We start from the raw sequence: 24,212 nt of genomic DNA, 5'->3' as shown, positions 1-24,212 counted from the left end.
TCATAAGTAGTATCTTTTTAAGGTCTCAAAGCATCATAAAATATTTTTTAATTAAAATGATGATGGCATATGAATGTGATGAAAAGAATCACAAAAATACCAAATTAAGACATTTTTAAATAAACCTCAAAAAAATTTTATTTTTCATTTTCATTTAGAAAAGGATTGTCATGGTTAATACTTGGATGGATAATCAGTTGTATTAAAATTTTGTGTACTTCAAGGTCAACTTAAAATACTTAAAATTTTCAGCAGTATTTTAATTCATAATTTAATTATGAGTTAGAAGCTTGCTTCCAATTTTTTATTGGGAAAGATTTTAGTTCTCTTGAAATCTAAAAATTTTAATCTTTAGATTAAGATCATAAAGATCTTAAATGTTAAAAGGTACAAAAAGCCAAGTTAATATTGTTATAAGCATTAAGTCAAAGAATTATATTGCTGTTTGAAATGTTTATTATGTATAGAAGTTGTTTTCCTGATTAAATCTGAAGTTAAGCTAAGTTCTGAAGAACTATTTTCTGTGACTTACTATGACAGCTTTTATGTTAATCTATGTTTCTTTCAGGAATGACCAAGGAAATAGCATAGTGTTACAGTAAGTGGTGAGGAATTGGCCTAGTCTTTTTAAATAAAGATAGAAGTTGCTGAGGTTTTCCAAACTAATGTTAGACATAGATCGTGACCTTCTAGATTTTGTGTTGAGCTCTGTGTCTTATTCTTAAAAGGTAATGCAAACATTAAAACGTTAGTGTATTCCTTGTGTTAATATGTCAGAGGTTTATAAACCAAATTAAAACTTAATCAATGTACTGGATTTGAGCTTAAGGGCAAGAATCAGTACTCTCTGTCCAGATAGCTTAAGTGTTTATTCTAACAGTCTGCTCATTGGGATTATTCAGTTTCTGACTTGCAAAAATACACTTTGTGATTGGGAAGAATTGGAGGTAAAACAGACACTAGAATTCCAAATTAAGCAAATGTATAGCAGCCTTTGTTTATAGTGTAAAATTCTTTATATTTTATACAAAAACTAATTCTTTTGGTAGAAAGAACCATTTACAGTTTTGGGACTCTGAGTCAAGGGATTTTTCTTTAAATGCTTGTCTTGATTTTAATCTGGTCTTTTGTATTTTTCTTCAGAAGAACTGAATTAAAAGATTCAGCTGCATAAAGTGGGTTTGGTATCTTAATGGACTGAAAATAAATGATAAACTTATTTTGCCTTTAGATTCTTTTATTTAAAACTTTTTGAGATTTCAATGGTTGTAGTTTGGTAATGAGGGTCTAGCTTGTATCAGACTAATTCTTGCTAATAACAATTATAAGCACTAAACAAAATATAAAAAGCAATAACTAGAAGAACCTAGAAAATTATCAAAAACAGGCAGAAGTACACAAAACCTTCTACTAGAAGGGATCCACGTGAACTAAATTCTACCCTAGATGCCATTTCCAGATTGTACATTGTGTTTTGAACTAGAATTCTAGCAGAATGTAATTTCCTTCCTGGGCTGAGGAATCATTTGGGGCTTCTTCAATCACTGGAAATCAGTAAGAAATTTTGGAAAGGAAAGCACTTCAGAGATAGAAACCCCAAAGTGTGCCTATTAATTCTTTTCAAATCCTTCTTGGATTCCCAAACTGCCCCCATGCTATAAAGGAACTTAGCAGAAAGCAGTAATTGAAATCTCAGGAACTGATTACAGATAAGGCAGCTGCTGGGGAACAGAGATTGAAATGCAAACTCTAAGAGTTTGACATACACTTGAAGTTTCCCATTAAAACCCTGAAAGGGGGCCTCCCTAGTGGTGCAAGGGATTGAGTCTCAGCACTAAGAAGGTATGGCAGCCAATGCAGCAGAGAGTTCTGACCCCCACCAGGGAGCTGACCCACATAGCCAGCAGACCTCTCTTGTCTTGCCTGCTGCTCCCCTCAGCGGTGTATTTCAGTCAAACTACCTGTTCTGCTCCCTCTGCTGTCTCTGGTGAATCTTCTCACCCTCACCCTACACCCCTAGCCTATCCACCTCTTGTATGCATAGTAAATAAATCTTTTAAAACAAAAACCAAAAGGGCCATATTGAGGAATGCTAGATAGAGCTAAAGGTTGTATTTTAGATCTGTGGGCAAAATGGATAGAAACTACCAGAATAAAGTTAAAAATCAAGTTAGCACAGCATTGGGGACATCTATTAGTAATTTAACAGCTAACTAGAACAAAACATTCTTTAGAAGAAAACAATCCAAGAGTTACAAGATTTTGCCTCCAAAGTCCAATACACACTAACTACTAAGCATATAAAGAAAAACTATTCATAATAAAAAAAAATCACATCAAAGCAGATGTACAGATGATTTATATATTGGAATTATAGTTACCTTAAAACAACTTTTAAAATGGGACCACGCTGGTGGCGCAAGGATTTAGTTTTCGTGCTATAACGCTATTACTGCTGCTGCTGAGCTGAATCCCAGGTCCAGCAGCTGACCTACAATGCTCTGCAGACTTCTCATGTCTTCCCCAGCTGCTCCGCTCGGTGTACTTCAGTAGATACACCTGTTCTCCCTACTCTTGTGAATCCTCTCACCCCCTGCACCTCTACTCTACACCCCAGTTCAATGTGTAAATAAATATTTTAGAGAAGTTTTTAAAAATAATCTACTGGAAGAGAAAAGATGATAGATGCAAAAGCTGTGGCTGCAGAATTGAGGCTACCTGATGGGGAAGAAGGAAGGTGTGGGAACAAAGGAGGAAGTGTGCACAACAGTCTGTGGTAAAGGACTATCAGTGCTTGCATTGTGGGTGAAGTAATAACACACATATGAGATGTGAACCTATTTCCCTAAATCATCCAGTGTTATGAATCAATGCCATCTTTATAAAGGGAGGGCGATAGAGAGAAGGGTGATGGATGAGCAGATTCGGACTTTTAGTAGAGCAATAGAAACTAAAAACCAAATGGAGGGGCCTTCGTGGTGGCACAAGAGTTCAAGACACAAACTATCAAGCTATCCGCAGCCACTGAAGCATGACTACATCCTCACAGGGAGGTGACCAACAGAGGGCAGCAGACCTCTCCTGTCTCGCTGCTCCCCTCAGCAGTGTATGTCAAGATATGCCTGTTCTGGTCCCCACTATGTCTCTGGTAAATCCTCACCCCCTGCACATCTGGACTGTACCACCTGTGTCAAGTGGGTTAGCTCCCATTGAACTCACCCTTCAATAGATACACCAGCTTGACAGCGCTGAGACTTTAACCCTAGTGCCATCAGGGATGCCCAAGACCATCGTGTTGGGTTGGAATTGGATTTGAGTATTAATTCATGATTTAAAATAAACGTAAAGACCCTCCCTGGTGGTGCAGCGGGTTAAAGCACAGCACTAAGAAGCTTAGGCACTTCCGCATGAGTTCTATCCCCGCTTGTCCCAGAGGTGACCCACATGGCGTGGCAGACCTCTCCTGGCCCGCCCACTGCTCCCCTCAGCAGTGTACTTCAACGACCTGCCTGTTCTGCTCCCCACTCTGTCTCTGATGAGTTCTCTCACCCTCTGCATCTCTGGCCTGTACCCCAGTTCTGTATGAATAAATAAATCTTAAAAAAAAAAAAGTGTATTCCCTACCGCCCTTGCGTTCCATAGAGGGGAAGGTTGCGGTCAGAGCGGTTCTTTGATCCTTTCCTGGGTTAATTGGGTTGAGAGTCTAGAAGCCTTTGTCAAGGAGTAAAATATGTGATTACACTTGTCTATGTATCCACATACATATATCTTCCCTAGTTCTCTCCACTGAGGTGGTCTTGAAATACTTAGATCACCAAAACAATGAGCACATGTGCAACCATATTATACCTCTAAATACTCCACTCTAATCTGCGCAAACTGCTACATTTTAGATTAGTTTTCTTCTGTTTTAAATAGGAGGGGCCCTTTTCCTGGTATCAAACTCTTAGGCAGCTTGGGCTGCCCTAACAAAGATACTATAGATTGTTGGCTTAAACTACTTAAATTTACTTTCAGAGTTTTGCAGGGTGGAAAATCTAAGATCAAGGTGGTCCATGTGGTTTTTGGTAAAAGATCCTGTTGACTTGCAAAAAGCCACCTTGCCATGTCCTCACAGCTTGAGAGCAAGTTTTCTACATTGTTTCTATAGTAAACCGATAATTTAGAGAATGTAGGTATCAGTTTTGGAAGCATAATGCAGTACTAATTAATGGGTGTTAAGTTCAAATTCAACTGCTATCGCAAACGTCTCTGGGCATGTTTCTTGATGTTTCCTGGTCTATAGAATGGGAACACTAGCCACAAGATTTTGCAAAAACTAAATCACCCAATATAATTCACAGCTTTTCATCACTTACAGAAGTATTTCCAACATTACACATGCACTCCACTTACTCCTTGACAAAGGCTCCTAGACTCTCAACCCAATTAACCCAGGAAAGGATCAAAGAACCGCTCTGACCGCAACCTTCCCCTCTATGGAACGCAAGGGCGGTAGGGAAGGGGGGCGGGACCAGGAGGCCAAACACGTACTTCCGCAACAGCGTGGTCTGCAGCCAATCAGTTTCTGATGCCCCACCCCTTCCGCTCTAGGGAGCCGTCGGCTCGCAGAGCGTCTTCCGGCGCGGGCAGTGCCGCTACTTATCATGGTGAGTGGGTCGAGGGGATGAGGGTTTCTGTCATAGGTGACTTCTGTGCACTTCTCTTGTGCCGAATTGGCTTTGGAATGCCCCAGCTGCTCGGAGAAGGGGTCGTCGGATTTGTGGTCGGGCCCCACGGGAGAAGCAATTGGCTTCCAAAAAGATTCCCCTCAGAGCTGATTTGTCCCCTCTCCCTCACTGATTTCCTTTACGGTTGAGAATCCCGACCCTGCTTCGGCCCCATCGTTCAGGTCCTGACGAGTTTATGACTTCTCCCTTCCCGGGGTCTCCTTCGTACAGAAATAAAAGTCTTGGCCAGCGTCGGTGACCACAACCCAAGTAAAGATCCGCAAACGGGTCAGTAATTGTCATTGTGATTCTTACCACAGTGGAGATACCGCCGTAATCTTAAACGGCGGAGATAAAAAGGTTATGACCCGAGTCATGAGACCGACATCCCACTCTGCGACTCGGCTTTACTGGGTGACAGGGAGCCTAAAAACATCAACTTCAGAAGGCCGATGACTGGAGAGAGCAGAGCATCTTTTTGCGGCTTCCCCTCACCCCGCGTTTGTAGATCACCCTGTGCCCTAGGGTTTGGAGATATTTAAACTTTGTTAGAAGAATTAGTCAACTTAACACCTTTAGAAATCAAGAGGTTGTCTCTCAATTTTGTCTCAAGATAAGCCATTGGTGATGGTTTCCAGGTTTCAGAAGTACACGTTATCAGAAAAATCCACTGATCTCTAAGTTATAGCCTACCTAGAAGGAAAAGTTTCCATTTCTGTGCCTAAGTCATCGTCACTCTCATAAGTGGCTTGTTGAAATGGATATGGTTAGAAAGAAAGAAGTTCTACATACCTTCTTTATTTTTTGTACATTTTCTGCAGTCCTTTTTTTTTTTTTTTACAATCTGAAAGTGAATAAAAGTTTCCTTTTGGGAGACTGGCCAGAGAGTCTTCAGCTATATTCTTCCAAACAGTCACTATGTAACCACATTAAATTTCTAAAACTTTACCTTGCCATTTCTTTGTTTAAAATCCTTCAGTTTCCCCACATAACTCAAAACCTTGTTTAGTGTGGCATGCCAAGCCATCCAAATTAAGTTCATTCTAGCTAGTCACCTCTTACACATAAATACATATTCCAGACATAGTTAGCAACAGATTCTGCTTTAAAAATGAGTTTTGTGCTTTACACATGTTCTATCTGCCTGAACCCTCTCCATCCCAACACATCCTGCCCTTTTTCAGTATAACTCTTATATGTCCTTTAGTCTGTTAATGAGCCTTTAGGCCATGTCTCAAGATCCTGTTATGTGCTTCTTTACCAGTAACATTGAAGTCCTTACCAGACTATGTTAACATTGTATATTTACTTAATTTTCTTCCTCACTTTCTAGACTAAGTTCTTTGAGAAAGGATCTGTGTATTCTCTCTGGCATTCACAGAGCCTTGTGTAGTGTCTAGTCCAGGGACCGTTCTCAATAAATACTTGTTTTATAAATCACTGGATTAGTAACAATTGCACTCGGTTTTAGTACTTCAAATATCAGTGATACAGGGAAACAGTGACTCTTAAGATTTATTTTAAAAGCTTTTGGGAAGAAAGACTTTAGGAGTCACCCATTATGTACTATTAAGAACTCGCTATGTGCAGAGCTGTCTTGGGAAATATAAAGGAAACAGAACTTGTCATTAGTGAAGTTAAAGAAGTAAGTTACAATTTAAGATGACGACAGAAAGGCTATTCCCTAGTTAAAAGTATAGAGAAGGTAGCATTAGAAACCGTAACTTGGAGGGCCCGCTCAGGTGGTGCAAGTGGTTAAGCTTCAGCAGCATGAGTTCCATCCCTGGCCAGGGAACTACATAGCCACATGGTGCAGCAGACTGCTCCTGACCTTCCTGCTGCTGCCCTCAGCAGTGTATTTCAGTAGAGTGCTTGTTCTGCTCCCCCACGGTCTCTGGTGAATCCTCTCACCTCCAATATCTCTGACCTGTACCCCACTTCTTGTATACATAAATAAATCTTTTTAAAAGTTAAAAAACATAACTTGGAATAATTTGAGATGGCTTCATGGAGGTGAAACATGCAACTGAGTAATTTGTGCTTTCCTCTAACATTAACCTACTTTATATTTTACTGACATGAGGAAACAGGCCAATTAACTTACTAAGAAAGACTACCAAAATGTATGTTAGACAAGTCTGATCTTTTAACTCTCTCTGATTAGTTGACAGTGGGTACTTCAGTTTAACAGAAAGTGAGGATTCCTATCTAGAATGAGATAAAACTGAAAAGAAACAGGCGTTAAGTTACTGAATCAGCATTGAATTTCAGGTTGTAAAATTTGAAGTCTGTTCTGATAGCAGTGGAGTGCCAGTGTAACTTTGGAAAGAGTGACATGAATGTTGGAATGAATGTCCCCACAATGGCCCTCTGCCTTTAGGAACTTTATTGATTGCCTTAACCTAAAGTTAAAATAGTTAAAAATTTTGGCCCTACCTGGTGCTGTAGTTGGTTAAAGCAAAGTACTATAAAGCTATCTGTAGCCACTACAGCACAAGTTTGATCCCCAGTCAGGGAGGTGACCCACATGGCACAGCAGACCTCTCCTGACCCGCCCACTGCTCCTCTCAGTAGTGTATTTCAGTCAATCTGCCCACTTTGCTACCCACTCTGTCTGGTGAATGCTTTCATCCCACGCCCCCATACCTCTGGCCTCTACTTCAGTTTTTGCATGCATAAATAAATAAATCTTTAAAAAATATATTAAAAAATTTTAAGTGGGGTAGTTAGAAGATATATAAGAATAACAGTATTAAGCAAAATTTATCTTTGATACCAAAATATCACATATATAATTTTTATTCTAAGATTTATTTATTTTATAAATACAAGAATTGTGTGTAGGCCAAAGGTGAAGGGGGTTGAGAGAGTTCACCCAGACAGAGTGGGAAGCAGAACAGGCTGATCGATGAAGTTCACTGCTGAAGGGAACAATGAGTGGGTCAGAAGAGGTCGTGGATCACCTCCGGGGCTGGGGGTCAAACTCACACTGAAGCAGCTACAGCTAGCTTGTAGTGCTGCATCCTAAACTAACCTGCTGCACCATCAGGGAGGGCCTACAACTGCTTTTCTAAAATGCCAGTTTTTTAGTGATCAGCTTTATTTTCTCCTTTAGCTGAGTATCATCATGTCTAATCTTTGAAGAAATGGGATATACCTCTTTATAACTTTTGAGGTTTTCCTAAATGCTAACTGTAGAAAAAACTGCTTAAACTGGATCTGAAAATTTTTTGCATTTTTAATCTTTTAGCACCTATTTCCATTGTTTTTTGGCGCTTCATTGCTTAACTCAAATTGGCCAACTTTAGTAAGATAGAAATATATTTGTTATGGTTGAAGCCTTTACCATTTAAGGAAGTACACTTTCTTAATTAAAATTCAAATATTTAAATTACATTAACAATCAAATTACTGTGTATAAACCGTTGAAGTTTTTGAAGGAAGGAGTTTTACCCCTTAGGAATGATTTCTTTGCTTTTGGAATAACTTTTTCCCCTCCAATTTATCTTTGCTCTCCAGAATTATTTTTTTTAAGATTTATTTATTTTTTTGCATGCAAGAACTGGGGTACAAAGGTGCGGGGGGTGAGAGGATTCACCAGAGACAGAGTGGGGAGCAGAACAGGCAGATTGACTGAAAATGTACTGCTGAAGGGAACAGTGGGCTGGTCAGGAGAGGTCTGTCACATCATGTGGGTCACCTCCCTGACCAGGAATCAAACTGGAGCTGCAGTGGCTTTGGAGAGTTTCATAGTGCCCTTTAACTCGTACCACCAGGGAGGGCCCTTGTTTTATTTTTGTAGAGTATTATATGCCCAAGATGAAACTATTTGCTAAAATTGATTATTTCTTTTGTAACTATCTTGACTTTATGGCCTACTGAGAAAAGGCTTCTACAATTTCAAAATTATATATATACAGTTTATTCAAGTATTCTATAATATTTTATTTTAAAACAAAAAGATTAAGAAACATGGTAAGCATCCAAATTTATTTTTTCCAAATGGCATTTTTTTAATAACTCATATTTTCTCTCTGATGTTGGAAACTGCCTTAATCATAAACAAATTTCCCATATGTTCTTGAACTAGCCTTTATGTTAAATATTTCCCACATGGCTTCCTGAACTGGGTGTAAATCCCACTTTAGTCATCACTCAGTCTCTTTTGTCACTGGTAACCCCACTGCCATCTCCTTTCTCTGTAAGTACAGCCAGGGGCCCTGAGGCTAGCCAGATTACCAAATATTTTGAATGCCTAAGAGAGAACTCCAGAGAGTTTACTATAATAGTCCAAGCCTTTCACATATAAAGCTTTAATTAGGTAAATTATGTTTGCTTTTCAGTGGGGTCATTTGGCAAACTATGCTTTCCTAGTTTGGAAATTGTCTCATCCATTCAAAATTAGAGTGTGGTAGTCTGAAACTAAAATGTTTGGGTTTGAATTTCTGCTCAGTAATTTACCAGTATTGTGCCCATGGACAACTTACTTAAAATTGTTTCTACTTGATTGGATTTTTGTATTGAATAAATAAACAATAAATTATCTAGAGTAAGTGCTTGGTAGATGTTGAACATTCAGTAAACATTAGTTATTACTACTATGTCACATTACAGGAAGTATGAAGGTTAGATACTTATATACCAATTTGTGCTTTTTTTTTTTTTTAAGGGGACAATTCATCTCTTTCGAAAACCACAGAGATCTTTATTTGGCAAGTTATTACAGGAATTTAGACTTGTGGCAGCTGACCGAAGGGTGAGTTATTTTTATTCTTTAATCTTAACCTTAACCTAAATCATTTCACAAACATAACATTGAAAAAAGTAATTTTTATGACAAGTAGGAATTCATTCTCATTTCTGCCATACCATTTTCACTTTTATGTGCATAAGTAATTTTTTAATGTGCAAGTATAGAATTTTTGTATATAGTTATATGCTTGGGAGAAAACTAGATTATATAAAGTTAATCCTAAATAGTATTCAAGAAAAAGTGTTTTGTGACTGTCTTATTTATAGATATTAAATGAATATAGTATGAATTCATGTTTTCTCATTTTCAGTGTAAGGCAGGAAAAATGTGCTTTGAGACTAAAAGGTGTAATTGGTTGTCAATGTTAGACATGTCAGTTGTTCATATTAGACTTACAAATTACTGCTTTATTTTCATTGTTCTCATTATTTAAATTGCATAAACTGAAGGGAGTGACTATTTTGTTCAGTTCTTATATAGATATGAAACTACAAAATGAACACTCAATAAATACGTGTGGTTTTCAATAAGTCTGGTATCATTGGAACATAATAATAAGCAGTGCTAATGATATTAGCCATATATTGTGATACTAGACTAGAGAATTTCCTTCATTCCTTTTTTTTTTTAAATTTATTTATTTATACATACAAGACCTGGGGTGTAGGCCAGAGGTGCTAAGAGGTGAGAGGATTCCAGAGAGTGAGTGGGGAGCATCAGTGAGACAGAAGAGATCTGCTGCTCCATGTGGGTTAGCTGCCTGCCTGTGGATCGAACTCATGCTGCAGTGGCTGTGGACAGCCCCAAAGTGCTGAGCTCCAACCCCTTTTACCACCAGAGAGGCCCCCAAGAAGGATTTATTTATTTCTGTCTTTCTTTAAAAATGATAAAAATGTTGCAAGATTAGTATAAGGAACTCCCTGGTTGTCTTTACTCAGGTACCTCAATTGCCCTACATTTCCTTTCTCTTTTTTTATGTTTATAGAGATAAAATGATACTTAAATATGTGTGTATCTCAAAATTATTTAAGACTTTATATGTCAGAATTTGAAAAATCTCTTTTATTATTGCTTTTGTATGAATTCCCTTCTAGAATTTTTCTTTTAGATTTGTATGTTCTAATAATAATGTGGTTGATGATAATTTTGGCAGGCTTAGAAAGTGCAACACTTCTACTTTTTGATGGAAATTTGTGCTTATTTCTTTGAATATCAGAATATGAATGATAGTATCTTGAACAGACCTAGCAAAGTTTATCAGTGCTATACAATGAAGACTGATTTTCTTTTTCACAGTCCTGGAAGATACTGCTCTTTGGTGTAATTAACTTAACATGTACTGGTTTCCTGCTTATGTGGTGCAATTCCACTAATAGTATAGGTATGTAGTCATTCTTATTTTTATGGAGTTAATTTTTTACTTTTAATTTTATGATTTAAAATAAAGGCATAGTTTCCTTTACATAGAATACAATTTTGAAATATAACTGAAAAGATAAAAATGAATGAGCTGTTTGAAAAGTGCTGCCTTAATTAAAATGTTTGATTAAATTTTTTTGTTTTTCAACCATTTAAAATAAGCTGTTATTGTTGAAAAAAGATTTTTTAATTTATTTACAGATTAAAACAGATTTCTTTATTCTGTAATTGGAACATAATTGGCATATTGTGTTTTAGGTCTAGATGTATAACAATGATTCTGACATTCCTTTTTTGATATAATAGACTGGTACTTAAATTTTTGCAATTTATAAGTAAGATTCTAAGACTTTCTTTGAAAAGGGAAATCTAGTATTTTTCTTGTGTCTTGACTTCTTATATTTTACATATAATTTTTTCCCCCTGTTACTTGAAGAATTTATTTAAAATAGGACTCAGACTACAGAAGATAGCAAAAATTATGGTCACAAAGCTTTTGAACATATATAGCTTCATTTTTCTTTATTTTTAAGATTTTTTTTCATCTATTTATGCATAGAAAAAATGGGGTGTAGGCCAGAGGTGCAGGGGTGAAAGGATTCACCAGAGACAGAGTGGGGAACAAAACAGACCTGACTGACAAAAGTACACTGCTGAGGAGAGCAGCATGGCAGGGATCGAACTCAGGCTGCAGGCAGGGGTCGAACTCAGGCCTCAGGCAGTGAGAGCATGGTAGTGCTGAGATCTAATCCCTACCCACCAGGGAGACCCTACTTCATTTTTCTTCTTATATAGCCCATTTGTTTAATATATTAATCACATTCACAACATATGAGCTTTATCAGTGATTCATAATTTTGTTTTCTTAGTTATACACTGGTATGAACAATTTTGCTGACTTAATATGTCTCCTTATATGAAAACTGCCATATGTTAGAATGTTTGTTGTGATTAGATTATAAATTATTAGAGTAAATTGGTATTAATAACTTTGTACAAACAATAACATTCTGCAATTTAGGAATAATGAAAACTTAATAGTAATTATTACTATTGTGATAATCCTAACCATAGATTCAGTAACATTTTAATCAGTGTTTTTACTGCTCTGCAGCTTTAACTGCCTATACTTACCTGACCATTTTTGATCTTTTTAGGTAAGTTTTTAAAAATCTTAACATTTTGAGTTTAATAAGGAATTTATTGTACTGAATTTGTGTAGTGTTCGTTGCTTACAGGAGCGTAATCTTCAAACTGAGCAAAATTGTCAACAGAATATATATACAGAACAGCAATTAGAAGATTTACTGACACAAAATATCCCATTTACTTAGTGACAGAAAAGAAAATACCTGCGCGTTAATTCAGGTGCTTCAGATGCCTGTGCATCTATGGAAGTTAGGTATGGCCAGGGAGCAAGGCCATTTCAAAACATGCCAATTTCCACTCTACCTGTGCAGAAAGGAAAAGAAATAAGGGTCAATAATAACTGCAAAGTAAGTTAATTGTTACAGAGACAACCTATTGACTCCTGGCTTCATGGATTTTTCATATTTCCTTGTAAGAGTAGTATAGTACTTAGACTAAGATACTTGCTACAGGAGTATGTTGTTATAAGGATGTCGTATTATCCAGTCACAAAGTTAAATCTACTTGAGTGGTTTAAAACAGTTGTTACCTGAATTTCACATTATAGTCAGTTGTTTTACATTTACTCTCCACTAGAAAATGAACATAATTTTATCTTACCCAGAATGTTTTCACTTTAGGAATGATTAAGTAAAGTTTATTAAAGTTAAAATGTATTTGTATATGCCTAAAATAAAATATATTGCCATTACTATTGCTGCATCATTTTTTGCATGCTCATTTATGCAAACTAGGTTGGATAACTTACTGAGTAGAGAAGATACTGGTTAGGTCCTTTCTGATGTGTCATAACTTATTTCAATGTCTCCTTACATTAAAACTCATGTGTTAGCATGCTTGTGATTTGATTATAAATTATTAGATATAAATTATTAAAGTAACTTTGCCATTAACTTACATTGTAAAAACAATGATAATTTCTTAGGAATTCTGAAAACTTAATTTCTCCTGTATATTCTCTTCTATCTGTTCTAATGCTAAATTTGCTTTTTTACTTAGTTTAATGACTTGTTTAATAAGTTACTGGGTCATGATGAGGAAACCTAGTCCAGTCTATTCATTTGGGTAAGTTAAAATTACAGTTCTTCTGCTAATTTTTTGCTATTACAATAGTAGCTATGTTAAGTAAAAAAGAAGTGGCTACAGTATTTCTAGAAAATAAGTGCTGTACAAAGGATTTGGTACAAAGGATTTTCATGTAAGTATATCTTTGAGATGTTAGAGTAAATGTGTTATATTTTAACATTAGTGTTATAGTAGACATGAGCTTTTTCATAGGACTAGATTTGAGGTAGTAGTTGACTAATAGAATCTGGCATTTCTGTTTTTGTGGTTTTGAGAATTACTGCAAGTTGAAAGATAATGCTTTATATAAAGGCTTTAAAAATATATTGGGGAAAAATGAGTTCCTTTCAGATTCAAGGAAACAGTAGGACAGAATAAACATGAAATTTTATTTTATTAATTTTTTAAAAGGGTTTATTTTTATTTATTCACATGTGCGAGAACTGGAGTACATGCCAGAGGGGCAGGGTTTAAGAGCATTCACCAGAGACAGAATGGGGGGCAGAACAGAGAGATTGACTGCCATATACTGCTGAAGGGAGCAGTGGGCGGGTCAGATGTCTGCTGTTCCATCTCCATTTCTCTACTGTGACTTTCCTAAAATCAGTAGGTACCTAGAGTGTTTCTTTTGGAAGTTAAATAGTGTTATCATCACGCTTCTCCTTAAAACCACCCAGTTGTTTCCCATTATAGTTAGAATAAAGTCCTGCTTCTGCTTACCTCAAGTTACTGCTTCCATGCCCTCTATACATACTGTCTTTTGCAATTTGAACCCAACTAATTAGTTTCTTCCTTAGGATCTTTGCTCAAGCTGTTTTCTCTGTTAGAAATGTTCTGCACCTGATGATATTTGCAAGATGAACTTCATGTTGTTATTCTTATCTTACTATCACTAAATGCTAATGTCATTATTGATTGGGTCCAATTTGTTGCTAAAATATATTACCTGGTTACTCTTGTCATATCAGACTACTATAATTTCCTGTACAGCATTTATCAGAATTTATAAGTTGTTCATTATTCCATTTCCCTCTTAAAAATACAAATTTCACAAGATTGGGGACTATATCTTATTCTGTCTTTTATCTGTGAGCAGTTATATGAATTAAAAAATATATATATACTTATATAACCACTACCTAGAAAATAATAAAAAATCTGACAAGTATCCCAGAAGCATCCCTTGATATCAGCTCAGTTAAGTCCTAACTATCCTAATCTCTGTCATGCAAATTACTGTTGCCTGGTTTTTTTGTCTTTCTCTTTTTTTTCATCATTCTTCACTTGGTGCATTTTTTCACCTCGGTTGTAGTCCTGTGGACTTCCCAACACTAGTTCACCTGTGTGCCATCACCATAGTGATGCTCTTTTCCCACCCCATTTTTTTTTTTTTTTTTTTTTTTAAGATTTATTTATTTGTGCATACAGAACTGGGTACAGGCCAGAGGTGCAGGGGCAGTGAGAGGATTCACCAGAGACAGAGTGAGGAGCAGAATAGGCCAACTGAGGAAGTACACTGCTGAGGGGAGCAGTGGGTAGGTTAGGAGCTGTCTGCCACACCATGTGGTCACCTCTGCGGGAGGGGTGGGGCGGGGATTGAACTGATGCTGAAGTGGCTTTAGCTTCCTAGTACTGTGTTTTAACGGCTGCACCACCAGGGAGGGGCCCCCACCCCAGTTTTGATCCTAATTCCCTTTCTATCTCTGTAAAATGTCTCTGATTTATAGTTCATTATTTTTATTTTTACTTTATTACAATTGTTCCCCCCCCCTTATGCTCCTGCTGTGAGTGAAACCATCTGGTATTTTTCCTTTTCTTTCTGGGTTATTTCACTAAGCATGATCCCTTCCAGCTCCATCCATGTTGCTGCAAAAGGCATGTGTTTATCTTTTATGATTGCTGAATAATATTCCAGTGTGTATATGTACACAATCTTTTCGGGGGCATTTGGGTTGATTCCGCATCTTCCCTATTGTAAATAGAGCAGCAATAAACACGGGGGTGTAGGTATCTTTTGGATGGATACCTAGGAGTGGGATTACTGGATATGTAAGCTCTATTTTTAGCAGTTTGAGAACCCTCCAAACAGCTTTCCATAGTGGTTGCACCAGTTTGCATTCCCACCAGCAGTGTAGCTCTTTGCCAACATTTGTTGTTACTAGTTGTTTTAATATGTGCTATTCTTACTGGTGTGAATGGTATCTCATTGTGGTTTTAATTTGCATTTCCCTTATTACAAGTGATGATGTACATTTTTTCATGTGCCTGTTGGCCGTCTTTGTCTCCCCTTTGGAGAAGTGTCTTTTTAGCTCTTCTGCCCATTTTTTTGATTGGGTTGTTCACTTTATTTTTGTTGAGTTTCATCAGCTCTTTTTATATCTTTCTAATCAGTCCTTTGTCATTAGTATTGTGTGTACCTATTTTCTCCCAATCAATGAAGTGTCTCTTTGTTTTATGGAATGACTCTTTTGCTGTATAGAAACTCTTTAACTTGATATAGTCTCAGCTGTTTATACTTTCCTTCATATGGAACCACAAAAAACCTTAAATAGCCAACTCTCCTTACTAAAACGAAAGGGAACAGGGGCATCACACTCCCAGACTTCAAGCTGTACTACAAACCCATAATAATCAAAACTGCATGGTACTGGAACAAGACTAGACATATAGACTGGGGATTAGAATAGAAAACACAGATATAAACCAATAGGTTTATGGACAGCTAATATTCGACAAAGGGACAAAAATTATGCAAGGGGACAAGGTTTGTTTGACAGATGGTATTGGAAAAAATTGGGTTGCTATGTGCAAAAAAATGAAGCTAAATTACTACCTCGCACTATTCACAAAAACCAACTCGAAATGGATTAAAGAACTAAACATAAGACCTGAAACTATAAAATATCTAGAAGAAAAGGTGGGAGAAACACTATGCGATTATATCTTTAAAGAGACATCACACAAAGCTAGTGTTACCTGTTTTAAAAGTCATATATATGTAAATACACACACACATAAATGGGATGACAGTATATAATAAAGCAGCAGTTCCTTTAGCTGATAGTTTTGGGATTATACGACATTCATAATTTTTATCTTTATTTTCATTTTATTATATCTTTGGTTATCTTATGTAACTACTCTTCCCCTTTGGTGTAGCCCTCCCACCCATACTATACTCCTGAACCACTCTGCTTTCCTGCTCCTATCACTCCTTCCTCGCTGCATGCTCTAGAACCATCCTTTTTGCCCATGACCTTGGCCTGTTTTTGTAACCTTGTCCTTTTTCTGGAACCATCTCCTTTTCCTGGGAGAGGACCTGTGTTCCTCAACTGCAGCAGACTAGGCTGCTAAGTCCCCAGGAACAGCTTTGGAGGCAGTTAGCAAGTTAGTGCACTCCAGGAACCTCTTGTGGGGTAGGTATGTAAGTGGCTCTACATATTTTTTGTTTTGGGAACATCCTCTGGAATAAGAAGCTATGTATTTTCTCCAGCCCAGTATGGTCTCTGGGTTCCATGTCTCTTCATTCACACTGATTGTCCCATCCAGTCCGATGCCTGTCATATGATACATATGAGCTTTGTAATTCTGGCCTTAGAAACCAAACTGCCAACCAGTGGGGACAGATCAAGCAGGTGGACAGTCTATCACCACTCATCTCCTTTTATGGTTTCCAGTCCCAGTCACATTTCTGAATTTTCATCCCCAGCTTGGAAAAGGAGAAGCCTCACTCACATTGCACACATCTCTGAGCGAGGGGTTTGGTTCCCCAGCCATTGGAGATATTGTAGATGGAGCTCACATGAGAGGTTGCCATACCAGATTGTCCCATATCTTATGTCTAATGGCTCCAACAGTGCTCTGTTTGGATCCACCCCATAAGGCATATTTATAATTAACTGCAGCTATGTGTAGAAGTGAGAGACTATATAATAAGCAACTGAAATCACGAACTCTTGGAGCCCTCCCTGGTAGTGCAAGGGTTAAGGTGCAGCGCTATGAGGCTGTCCATAGCCACTGCAGCATGAGTTCCATCCCCAGCCAGGGTGCTGGCCTACATGGCATAGCAGACCTCTCCTGACCTGTCCACTGCTCTTCTCAACAATGAGTTTCAATAGATCTGCCTGTTCTGATCCCCATCCTGTCTCTGATGAATCCTCTCACCCTCCCCTTACTTCAGCTCCCTATCCTTTTCTGGCCTGTGTCCCAGTTCTTGTATGCATAAATGAATAGATCTTAAAAAAAGATAAAAAGAAATCACGAACTCTGGAGCCATAGTGCTTGAGTTTAAAAATCTGACATTTCTACTTACTAATTAAATGACTTTAAATTTGTACTTTCTCTCTTTGTGTTTTTTTTTAATCTCTTAAAAAAAAAAGAAAAAGAAAAAAGTTTGATAAGGCCCTCTCTGGTGGCACAGCAGGTTAAAGCTCAGCACTGCAAGCAAGCCAGCTGCTTCAGTGCCAGTTCAATCCCTGACCCCACCACCGACCTTTCCTGACCTGCCTGCTGCTCCCCTCAGCAGTCTACTTCTTCCATATTCCTATTCTGCTCCCCAATCTGTCTCTGGTGGAATCCTATCACTGCCCTTGCACCTCTGGCCTGCACTCCAGATCTGTAGGAATAAATAAATAAATCTTTAAAAAAACAAATTGATTAAGTGGGCCCTCCCTGAAAGCACAGTGGCTTGGAGCACAGCCACAGCCACTTAGCGAGAGTTTGATCCCTGCCAGGGAGGTGACCACGTGACAAAGCAGACCTGGCCTGTTTCTCCCACTGCTCCCCTCAGCAATGTACTTCCTCAATCTGCCTGTTCTGTTCCCCACTCTGTATGTGGTGAATCCTCTCACCACCCCAACACCTCTGACCTGTACCCCATTCTGTATACATAAGTAAATCTTTTTTAAAAATCATTTAAAAAAAGTTGATAAAGTAGCATTCATAAGAAGTTGGAATATTTAGATGAGATAAATATTAAGTACTTTGACCTATTTAACTTTAACTTGTGAATTAGTGATAGTTATAATAATGGCTATGTCTAGAAAATATGAGTCATAGCTGGATTCTGGGAATATGTGTTCTACAAACAGGCACTTTTAAAAAATAATAATAATAGTTTATTTTTACATCATCTTGTGCCTTTTTCCATCTCAGTTGTAGTCCCCGTGGGCTTTCCATCACCAAATCACCTGTGTGCCATCACCAGTGTGCCGTCACCATCATCAAACAGGCACTTTTTAAAATTTTTTCATTGTTTATTATCATCCTAGAAATTCTGCAGTGTGTTCCAACAATGTTTTATTTATAGTAGGCACACAGTATGTTGAGTGAGTAAATTAATCAATGTTTGTTCTGGGGAGACTGGTTTGGAGAAGAATTATGCTGACCTAATTAATTTTTTTTTTTATTTCAGATTTGAAAGATTAGAAGTTCTAGCTGTATTTGCTTCCACAGTCTTGGCACAGTTGGGAGCTCTCTTTATATTAAAAGAAAGGTACAGTTGTATTTGATATGATTTTCATTGTTTATTACACTTATTCTACCTTTGGAAATATTAAAGAATCCTATAAGAACATGTCACGTTTTAAGGGTATACAAATTAAGATGAACAGTGCTAGAATTTGATGATATAATTTCTTTATGTTTCAGTTATCATATTAAGTTTTTTTTTCATTTTAGTTAATTTTTCCATAGAAGAACTATGGTATAGGCCACAGGTGAGGGGAGTGAGAATTCACCAGCAACAGAGTGGGGAACCGAACATGCATATCTACTGAAATACATTGCTATGCGGAGCAGCAGCTCAGACAGGAGAGGTCTGCTGCACCGTGTGGGTTAGTTCCCTGGCTGGGGTTTGAACTTGGGCCACAGCAGTGATAGAACTGAGACTTAGCCCCTAGGCTACCAGGGAGGTTCCATATTAAAAGATTTTGTGAACTTAATTGGGTTAATTATATTTAACTGAGTGTTTAAAATTTAATATAATTTATGGGGGTACATTTTTTCCTATGTATGTTCCGTTCACCTTTTATATTTATAAGTCATTTTAATTTTATATTTTATAGGATTCATTTAATACATTATTTCTTTTTTTTTTTTTTAGTGCAGAACGCTTTTTGGAGCAGCCTGAGATACACACGTGAGGTTTTGCTTTGAATATAACATTAATTAATAAGTTGTTAAAAGGTTTATGATTCATAAATTATAAATAGCCTTTTATTATTAAACGTTACTTTGACCAATATCAGAGTTCAGAAAGTGGCAATATATATTTCATTGGTATTTCACAAAGAGAATATCCAAATACTGAGCTCTATTACTCTTAACTGTTAGTAAACCCTGAATGTCCTTTTTTTATTTTTAATTTATTTATGCATACAAGAATTGGGGTACAGACCAGAGATGCAAGGGTGAGAGGATTCACCAAAGACACAGTGGTGAGCAGAACAGGCAGATTTATTGAAACACACTGCTGAGGGGAGCATCAGGCTGACAGGAGAGGTCTGCTGCACCATGTGGGTCAGCAACCTGGCCAGCGATTGAACTAGTGCCGCAGTGACTGTGTATAGATTCATAGTGCTGCACTTTAACCCCTTTGTGCCACCAGGCCTATATAGGGACAGCCTTTCTACCCTGACTTCAGATCCCTCGTTATTGAAATCAACACACTAAACCAGTCCTCTGTGGTCTTCTGTAATTTAAATTTTGCTCCCCAAAGCTTTTTAGTAACTCTGATAGGAAATATGGTGTGGTTTTATCTACCTCCTAGTTGCTAGTTGTGTTGACTTTATCTGTACTAAATTCAGGACACTGTAAACTGTTCAGTGTACTATAAACCAAAGCAGTTTTTTCCTTTATCTATAAGATGTTGTTAATGCCAAAGTTGTTTTTTTGTCCTGTGTAAAATGAAGCAATAGTGGATAATACAGGTTTTGAGGATAGAAGCCAAGTTCAGGTTCAAGTTCTTCAAGTAGTAAACCATTGAAGCTGACCCTCTGCTTTCTCATCTCTTAGTTTGTCTACATGCTAAAAACGCATGGTGATTTTACAAAAAAAGAAAAGGCTGAATATTATTGTTGTTCTTTTTAGGGGAAGATTACTAGTTGGTACTTTTGTGGCTCTTTCTTTCAACCTGTTCACAATGCTTTCTATTCGGAATAAACCTTTTGCTTATGTCTCTGAAGGTATGTTTAATTTACCATTTATAAAAAAATCCAATTATCTCTCAAACAAATGTCTTTTGTTCATTTCATAAAATCATAAATCAATAAGAAAGTGTATACTAAAGAGAAGTGAGAACTACCCCGATGTTTCTCAGGTTTTCTCCATGTAGGGCTTATAAAGCAAAATCTAATTAATTCAGACTTTAAAATAGTACTTAAAAACAGGGGGGTGCACGGAATTATGGTGATGGCACATGGGTGACATGGTGATTGGAAACCCGCGGGGATTACAATTGAGATGGGAAAAATGTACAAAATGATGTAAAAATAAACTGTTATAAAAAATAGTACTTAAAAATAGGCAGGACTGATATGTGATAAGAATAATTGATGTTCTCATTACAAGCAGTTGTATTTTAGTAATTAAAGAATTTCCCTCTCTGGGTGGGCATGCATTTGAAAGTTTTAAGGCTTTCTTTTGAAATAATTTATTTCAAGTCTTTACAAATTGAGGTTGATCTTTCACTTTAGTGGTCTAAATTATTGATGTTTTATTTTATTTTTAAAGATTTATTAATGTGCTGGAGTGGCTGTGGACAGCTCCACAGTGCTGCGCTTTAACCCCTTGCGCCACCAGGCAGGCTTCTGGAGGGTCTTTTTTTTTTCCTCACTGACTTGAACTCCAGGACAATTGAAAATAAAACTTTTGAAATACGCGTTCAAGTTTATTTTGTTGTTGTTAAATTATTTATTTATGCATACAAGAGCTGGGGTGTAGGCCAGAGGTGCCAGGGGCTAAGAGGTTTCACCAGAGACAAAGTGGCGAGCAGAAAGGCAGATCTTCTGAAATACACTGCTGAGGGAAACAGCTAGCAAGATAGGAGAGGTCAGCCACCCCAAGTGGGCCACCTCTCTGGTTGGGGATAGAACTTGACTGTGGATAACCTCACAGGGCTGTGCTCTGACCCCTTGGGCCACGAGGAAGGGCCCTTGTCTGGCTACATTATTTTCATACATTTCCAGCTTTTTCTTTTTTTATAATGTTATAATCAGCTTCTTTGTATCAAATTTTTTGCATTTCTCATTCATTTCTAGTATAAATTTTCAGAACAGGAATAAAAAACTGGTTAAAATTGATTGTTTTTCCCCCTTAAATGCAAGCCCCTCCATTGCCCCTGCAGTAGTAGTTTATTTTATTAATAGCCCATTTGGAAATTCTTTGCTGATGTGCAACCGTACAGTCAATTAGTGCCTGTCTCTTGAAAAGCAAAGCAAAGCAAACCTTCCCCAAGCTGGGATATTCAAGTCTCCAAAGATCCTTCATTTTATTCTTGTAATTTCCAAGTAGTAATGCCTCTTTCAGCAGATAACCATTTCATATGACGAGTGTATCAAAACTGCCATTGTTTGGTTCTGACTCTCTGGCACCTTTTCCTGTACCTGCTCACTCTGTTGCAGTCAGTAGTCTGAATTCGTAGCTGCTGGCTGTGTCTGCACAGTGAGACTCAGGCTGAACTCCTTTGCCTCTTGGCATCTGGGAACGGCCTGGTCAGTGGTCTCCTGGGTCATATTCTTGAGATTTTTAAATATGTGCATTTCTCTAAGACCATGCTTCTCTTCAAAGTCTCTCAGAAGTTAACAGGTTTCACCTTGAATAATTGGTCTGTGATCTCAAAGTCTCAAGTGATTTCTAAAGGATCCTTGTTATGAGGTGCAATGCCCAGCTTACCTGTCCCCAGCAAGCCCTTGCCACCACTGCTAAGCATTGCCTCAACAGCTCTGGGGGTCTCCGTCCAACTGCCACTCCAAAAATCTATTTAACTAGCAAATACATGTGTAATTCCACTGCCTTTTTTTTTTTTTTTTAAAAGATTTATTTATTTGTGCATACAGAACGGGGTACAGGCCAGAGGTTCAGGGGCGGTGAGAGGTTTCACCAGAGACAAAGTGGGGAGCAGAACAGGCAGATCGACGAAGTACACTGCTGAGGGGAGCAGCGGGCGGGTCAGGAGAGGTCTGCCACGCCATGTGGTCACCTCCGGGGCAGGCGGGAATCGAACTCATGCGAAAGCGGCTTTAGATTCTCAGTGCTGTGCTTTAACCCGCTGAGCCACCAGGGAGGGCCTCCACTGCTTTTTTAAAGTCAGCTGTAAATTGAAATTCCTTTTGATTTAGTACCTCAGAGGCATAAGAGGAAAAAGTTCTAGATTTGAGAAGTAGCTTGTCCTTTGTAACATTATGCAGTCATTACTTTTTTTTTTTTTAAGTTAAATATATCAAGTATATCTGGTAGTGGTTTATTCTTCTCTTTAGATAATTTAAGTATTTTCTTCTTAAAGCTGCTACTACAAGTTGGCTTCAAGAGCATGTTGCAGATCTTAGCCGCAGGTAAGATGTTATGGAATTCCATAATTTACATAAATTACATAATCTAAAAGGAATGTATGAGAAATGCACTTATCGTGGGAACTTAACATTGCTTATTGCTGAAGTTACTACACGAATCTCCCCGACCATATTCTTAAATTCCTTTCCTTTTTCTTTTTTTTAAAGATTTATTTATGCATACAGAACTGGGGTATAGGCCAGAGGTGCAGGGGGTGAGAGGATTCACCAGAGACAGAGTGGGGAGCAGAACAGGCGGACTGAAAAAGTACACTGCTGAGGGGAGCAGTGGGCTGCTCAGGAGAGGTCTGCTGTGCCATGTGGATCACCTCCAAGGCAGGGATTGAACTCATGCGGAAGTGCTTTATCTTCTTAGTGCTGTGCTTTAACCCGTTGCCACCAGGGAGGGCCCAATTCCTTTACTTTTTAATGCATGATATCAGAGACCTTTATGATTGAGAGCTTTTCCCCCTGAATCCTCTTTAAAAAATACATAATACTAAAATAAAAGTTACTGTCTACAAGATTTTTATCAATATTGCGTTTAAGCATTCTCATAATGACTACTGGGGTTTTCTGTTTGTTTGTTTTTTTAGTTTGTGTGGAATTATTCCAGGACTTAGCAGCATCTTCCTTCCCCGGATGAATCCATTTGTTTTGATTGATCTTGCTGGAGCATTTGCTCTTTGTATTACATATATGCTCATTGAAATTAAGTAAGTGTTTTTAATTGTTCTCAAGTGTGTTTCTTTTCCTGAAGATTGACTTTAAAGGCATCATGGGTTGGGTAGTGTTTAAATGTACAGTATTTTTGCTTAAGAATTGTGTAAGTCTGGTCTAGTCTTGTCCTCAAATGTCTTCACCTGAAAATTTAAGGGAGTTGGATTCAGTAGTGTTTTTCACCACAACCTGTAATGCAGACTGGAAAATTCTTTACAGTCCCTGCTGTTGACCTGATGAGCGAAACTGAGAAGAGGACAGTAAAAGAGAGATAAGCCCACAACTGCTGTTGCTAAGAGAGGGAAGAAAAGAAGTAGTGGGTGTAAAGCAATTAAAAAAAGAAAGTCTTTTAAGAAATATACTCTACAGCTGCATTAAGTTTAACATTTTATGACATGATTCTTTTAAGTTCCTGCCCTTTAAATATTGGTGTTGGTGTTTATTAGAATCTGTCCTGAATACTTTTTCATGTTTTGCATGCTCTCCTGGGGGATCATTTATGATTGTTAGTTTTTATTTGCCATGGTTATGTAACTCCCGAACCTTTATTCTAGCACAAATCTTCAGTGAATTCCAAAAAGCATATATTGCTGAATTCTTCTCATGTCTGCCTCAGCTGAACCTTTTTTCCCACTCCAAAACTGTTTTTCTTGGGCCCTCCCTGGTGGCGAAATGGGTAAAAGCATAACACTGGAAGCTAGTACAACCTTTTCAGTGCAAGTTCAATCCCCAGGGGAGATACTCCACATGGCACAACAGACCTCTCCTGCTCCCCCCAGCAGTGTACTTTGTCAGTCTGCCTATTCTGCTCCCCACTCTGTCTAGTTGAATCCTCTCATCACGCCAGAA

At 37.8% G+C, this 24,212-nt stretch overlaps 1 protein-coding gene across 3 annotated transcripts in view; it reads left to right on the top strand.

Annotated features, from left to right (window-relative positions):
• Positions 1–4,606: 4,606 nt before the first annotated feature.
• Positions 4,607–24,212, top strand: part of SLC30A6 (solute carrier family 30 (zinc transporter), member 6) — a 27,604-nt gene continuing 7,998 nt past the window's right edge. For 2 of the 3 annotated variants that reach the window (XM_012727645.1, XM_004686310.2), the window contains exons 1-10: positions 4,607–4,649; positions 9,379–9,465; positions 10,759–10,843; positions 11,996–12,038; positions 13,030–13,095; positions 18,509–18,589; positions 19,199–19,234; positions 20,185–20,279; positions 22,598–22,646; positions 23,240–23,359. In XM_012727645.1, coding sequence (XP_012583099.1) covers positions 4,647–4,649; positions 9,379–9,465; positions 10,759–10,843; positions 11,996–12,038; positions 13,030–13,095; positions 18,509–18,589; positions 19,199–19,234; positions 20,185–20,279; positions 22,598–22,646; positions 23,240–23,359 — 665 coding nt within the window. In that variant the 5' untranslated portion in view covers positions 4,607–4,646. The remainder of the gene's footprint in view (positions 4,650–9,378; positions 9,466–10,758; positions 10,844–11,995; positions 12,039–13,029; positions 13,096–18,508; positions 18,590–19,198; positions 19,235–20,184; positions 20,280–22,597; positions 22,647–23,239; positions 23,360–24,212) is intronic. The other variant, XM_012727646.1, reaches the window with a different exon arrangement.

Source organism: Condylura cristata, unplaced genomic scaffold (genome assembly GCF_000260355.1).
Source record: "Condylura cristata isolate star-nosed mole 26May11 unplaced genomic scaffold, ConCri1.0 scaffold00020, whole genome shotgun sequence".
In the NCBI taxonomy this organism is placed as follows: Eukaryota; Metazoa; Chordata; class Mammalia; order Eulipotyphla; family Talpidae; genus Condylura; species Condylura cristata.
Note: the sequence above shows the minus strand (reverse complement) of the source record. Positions and strands in the feature narration are given on the sequence as shown.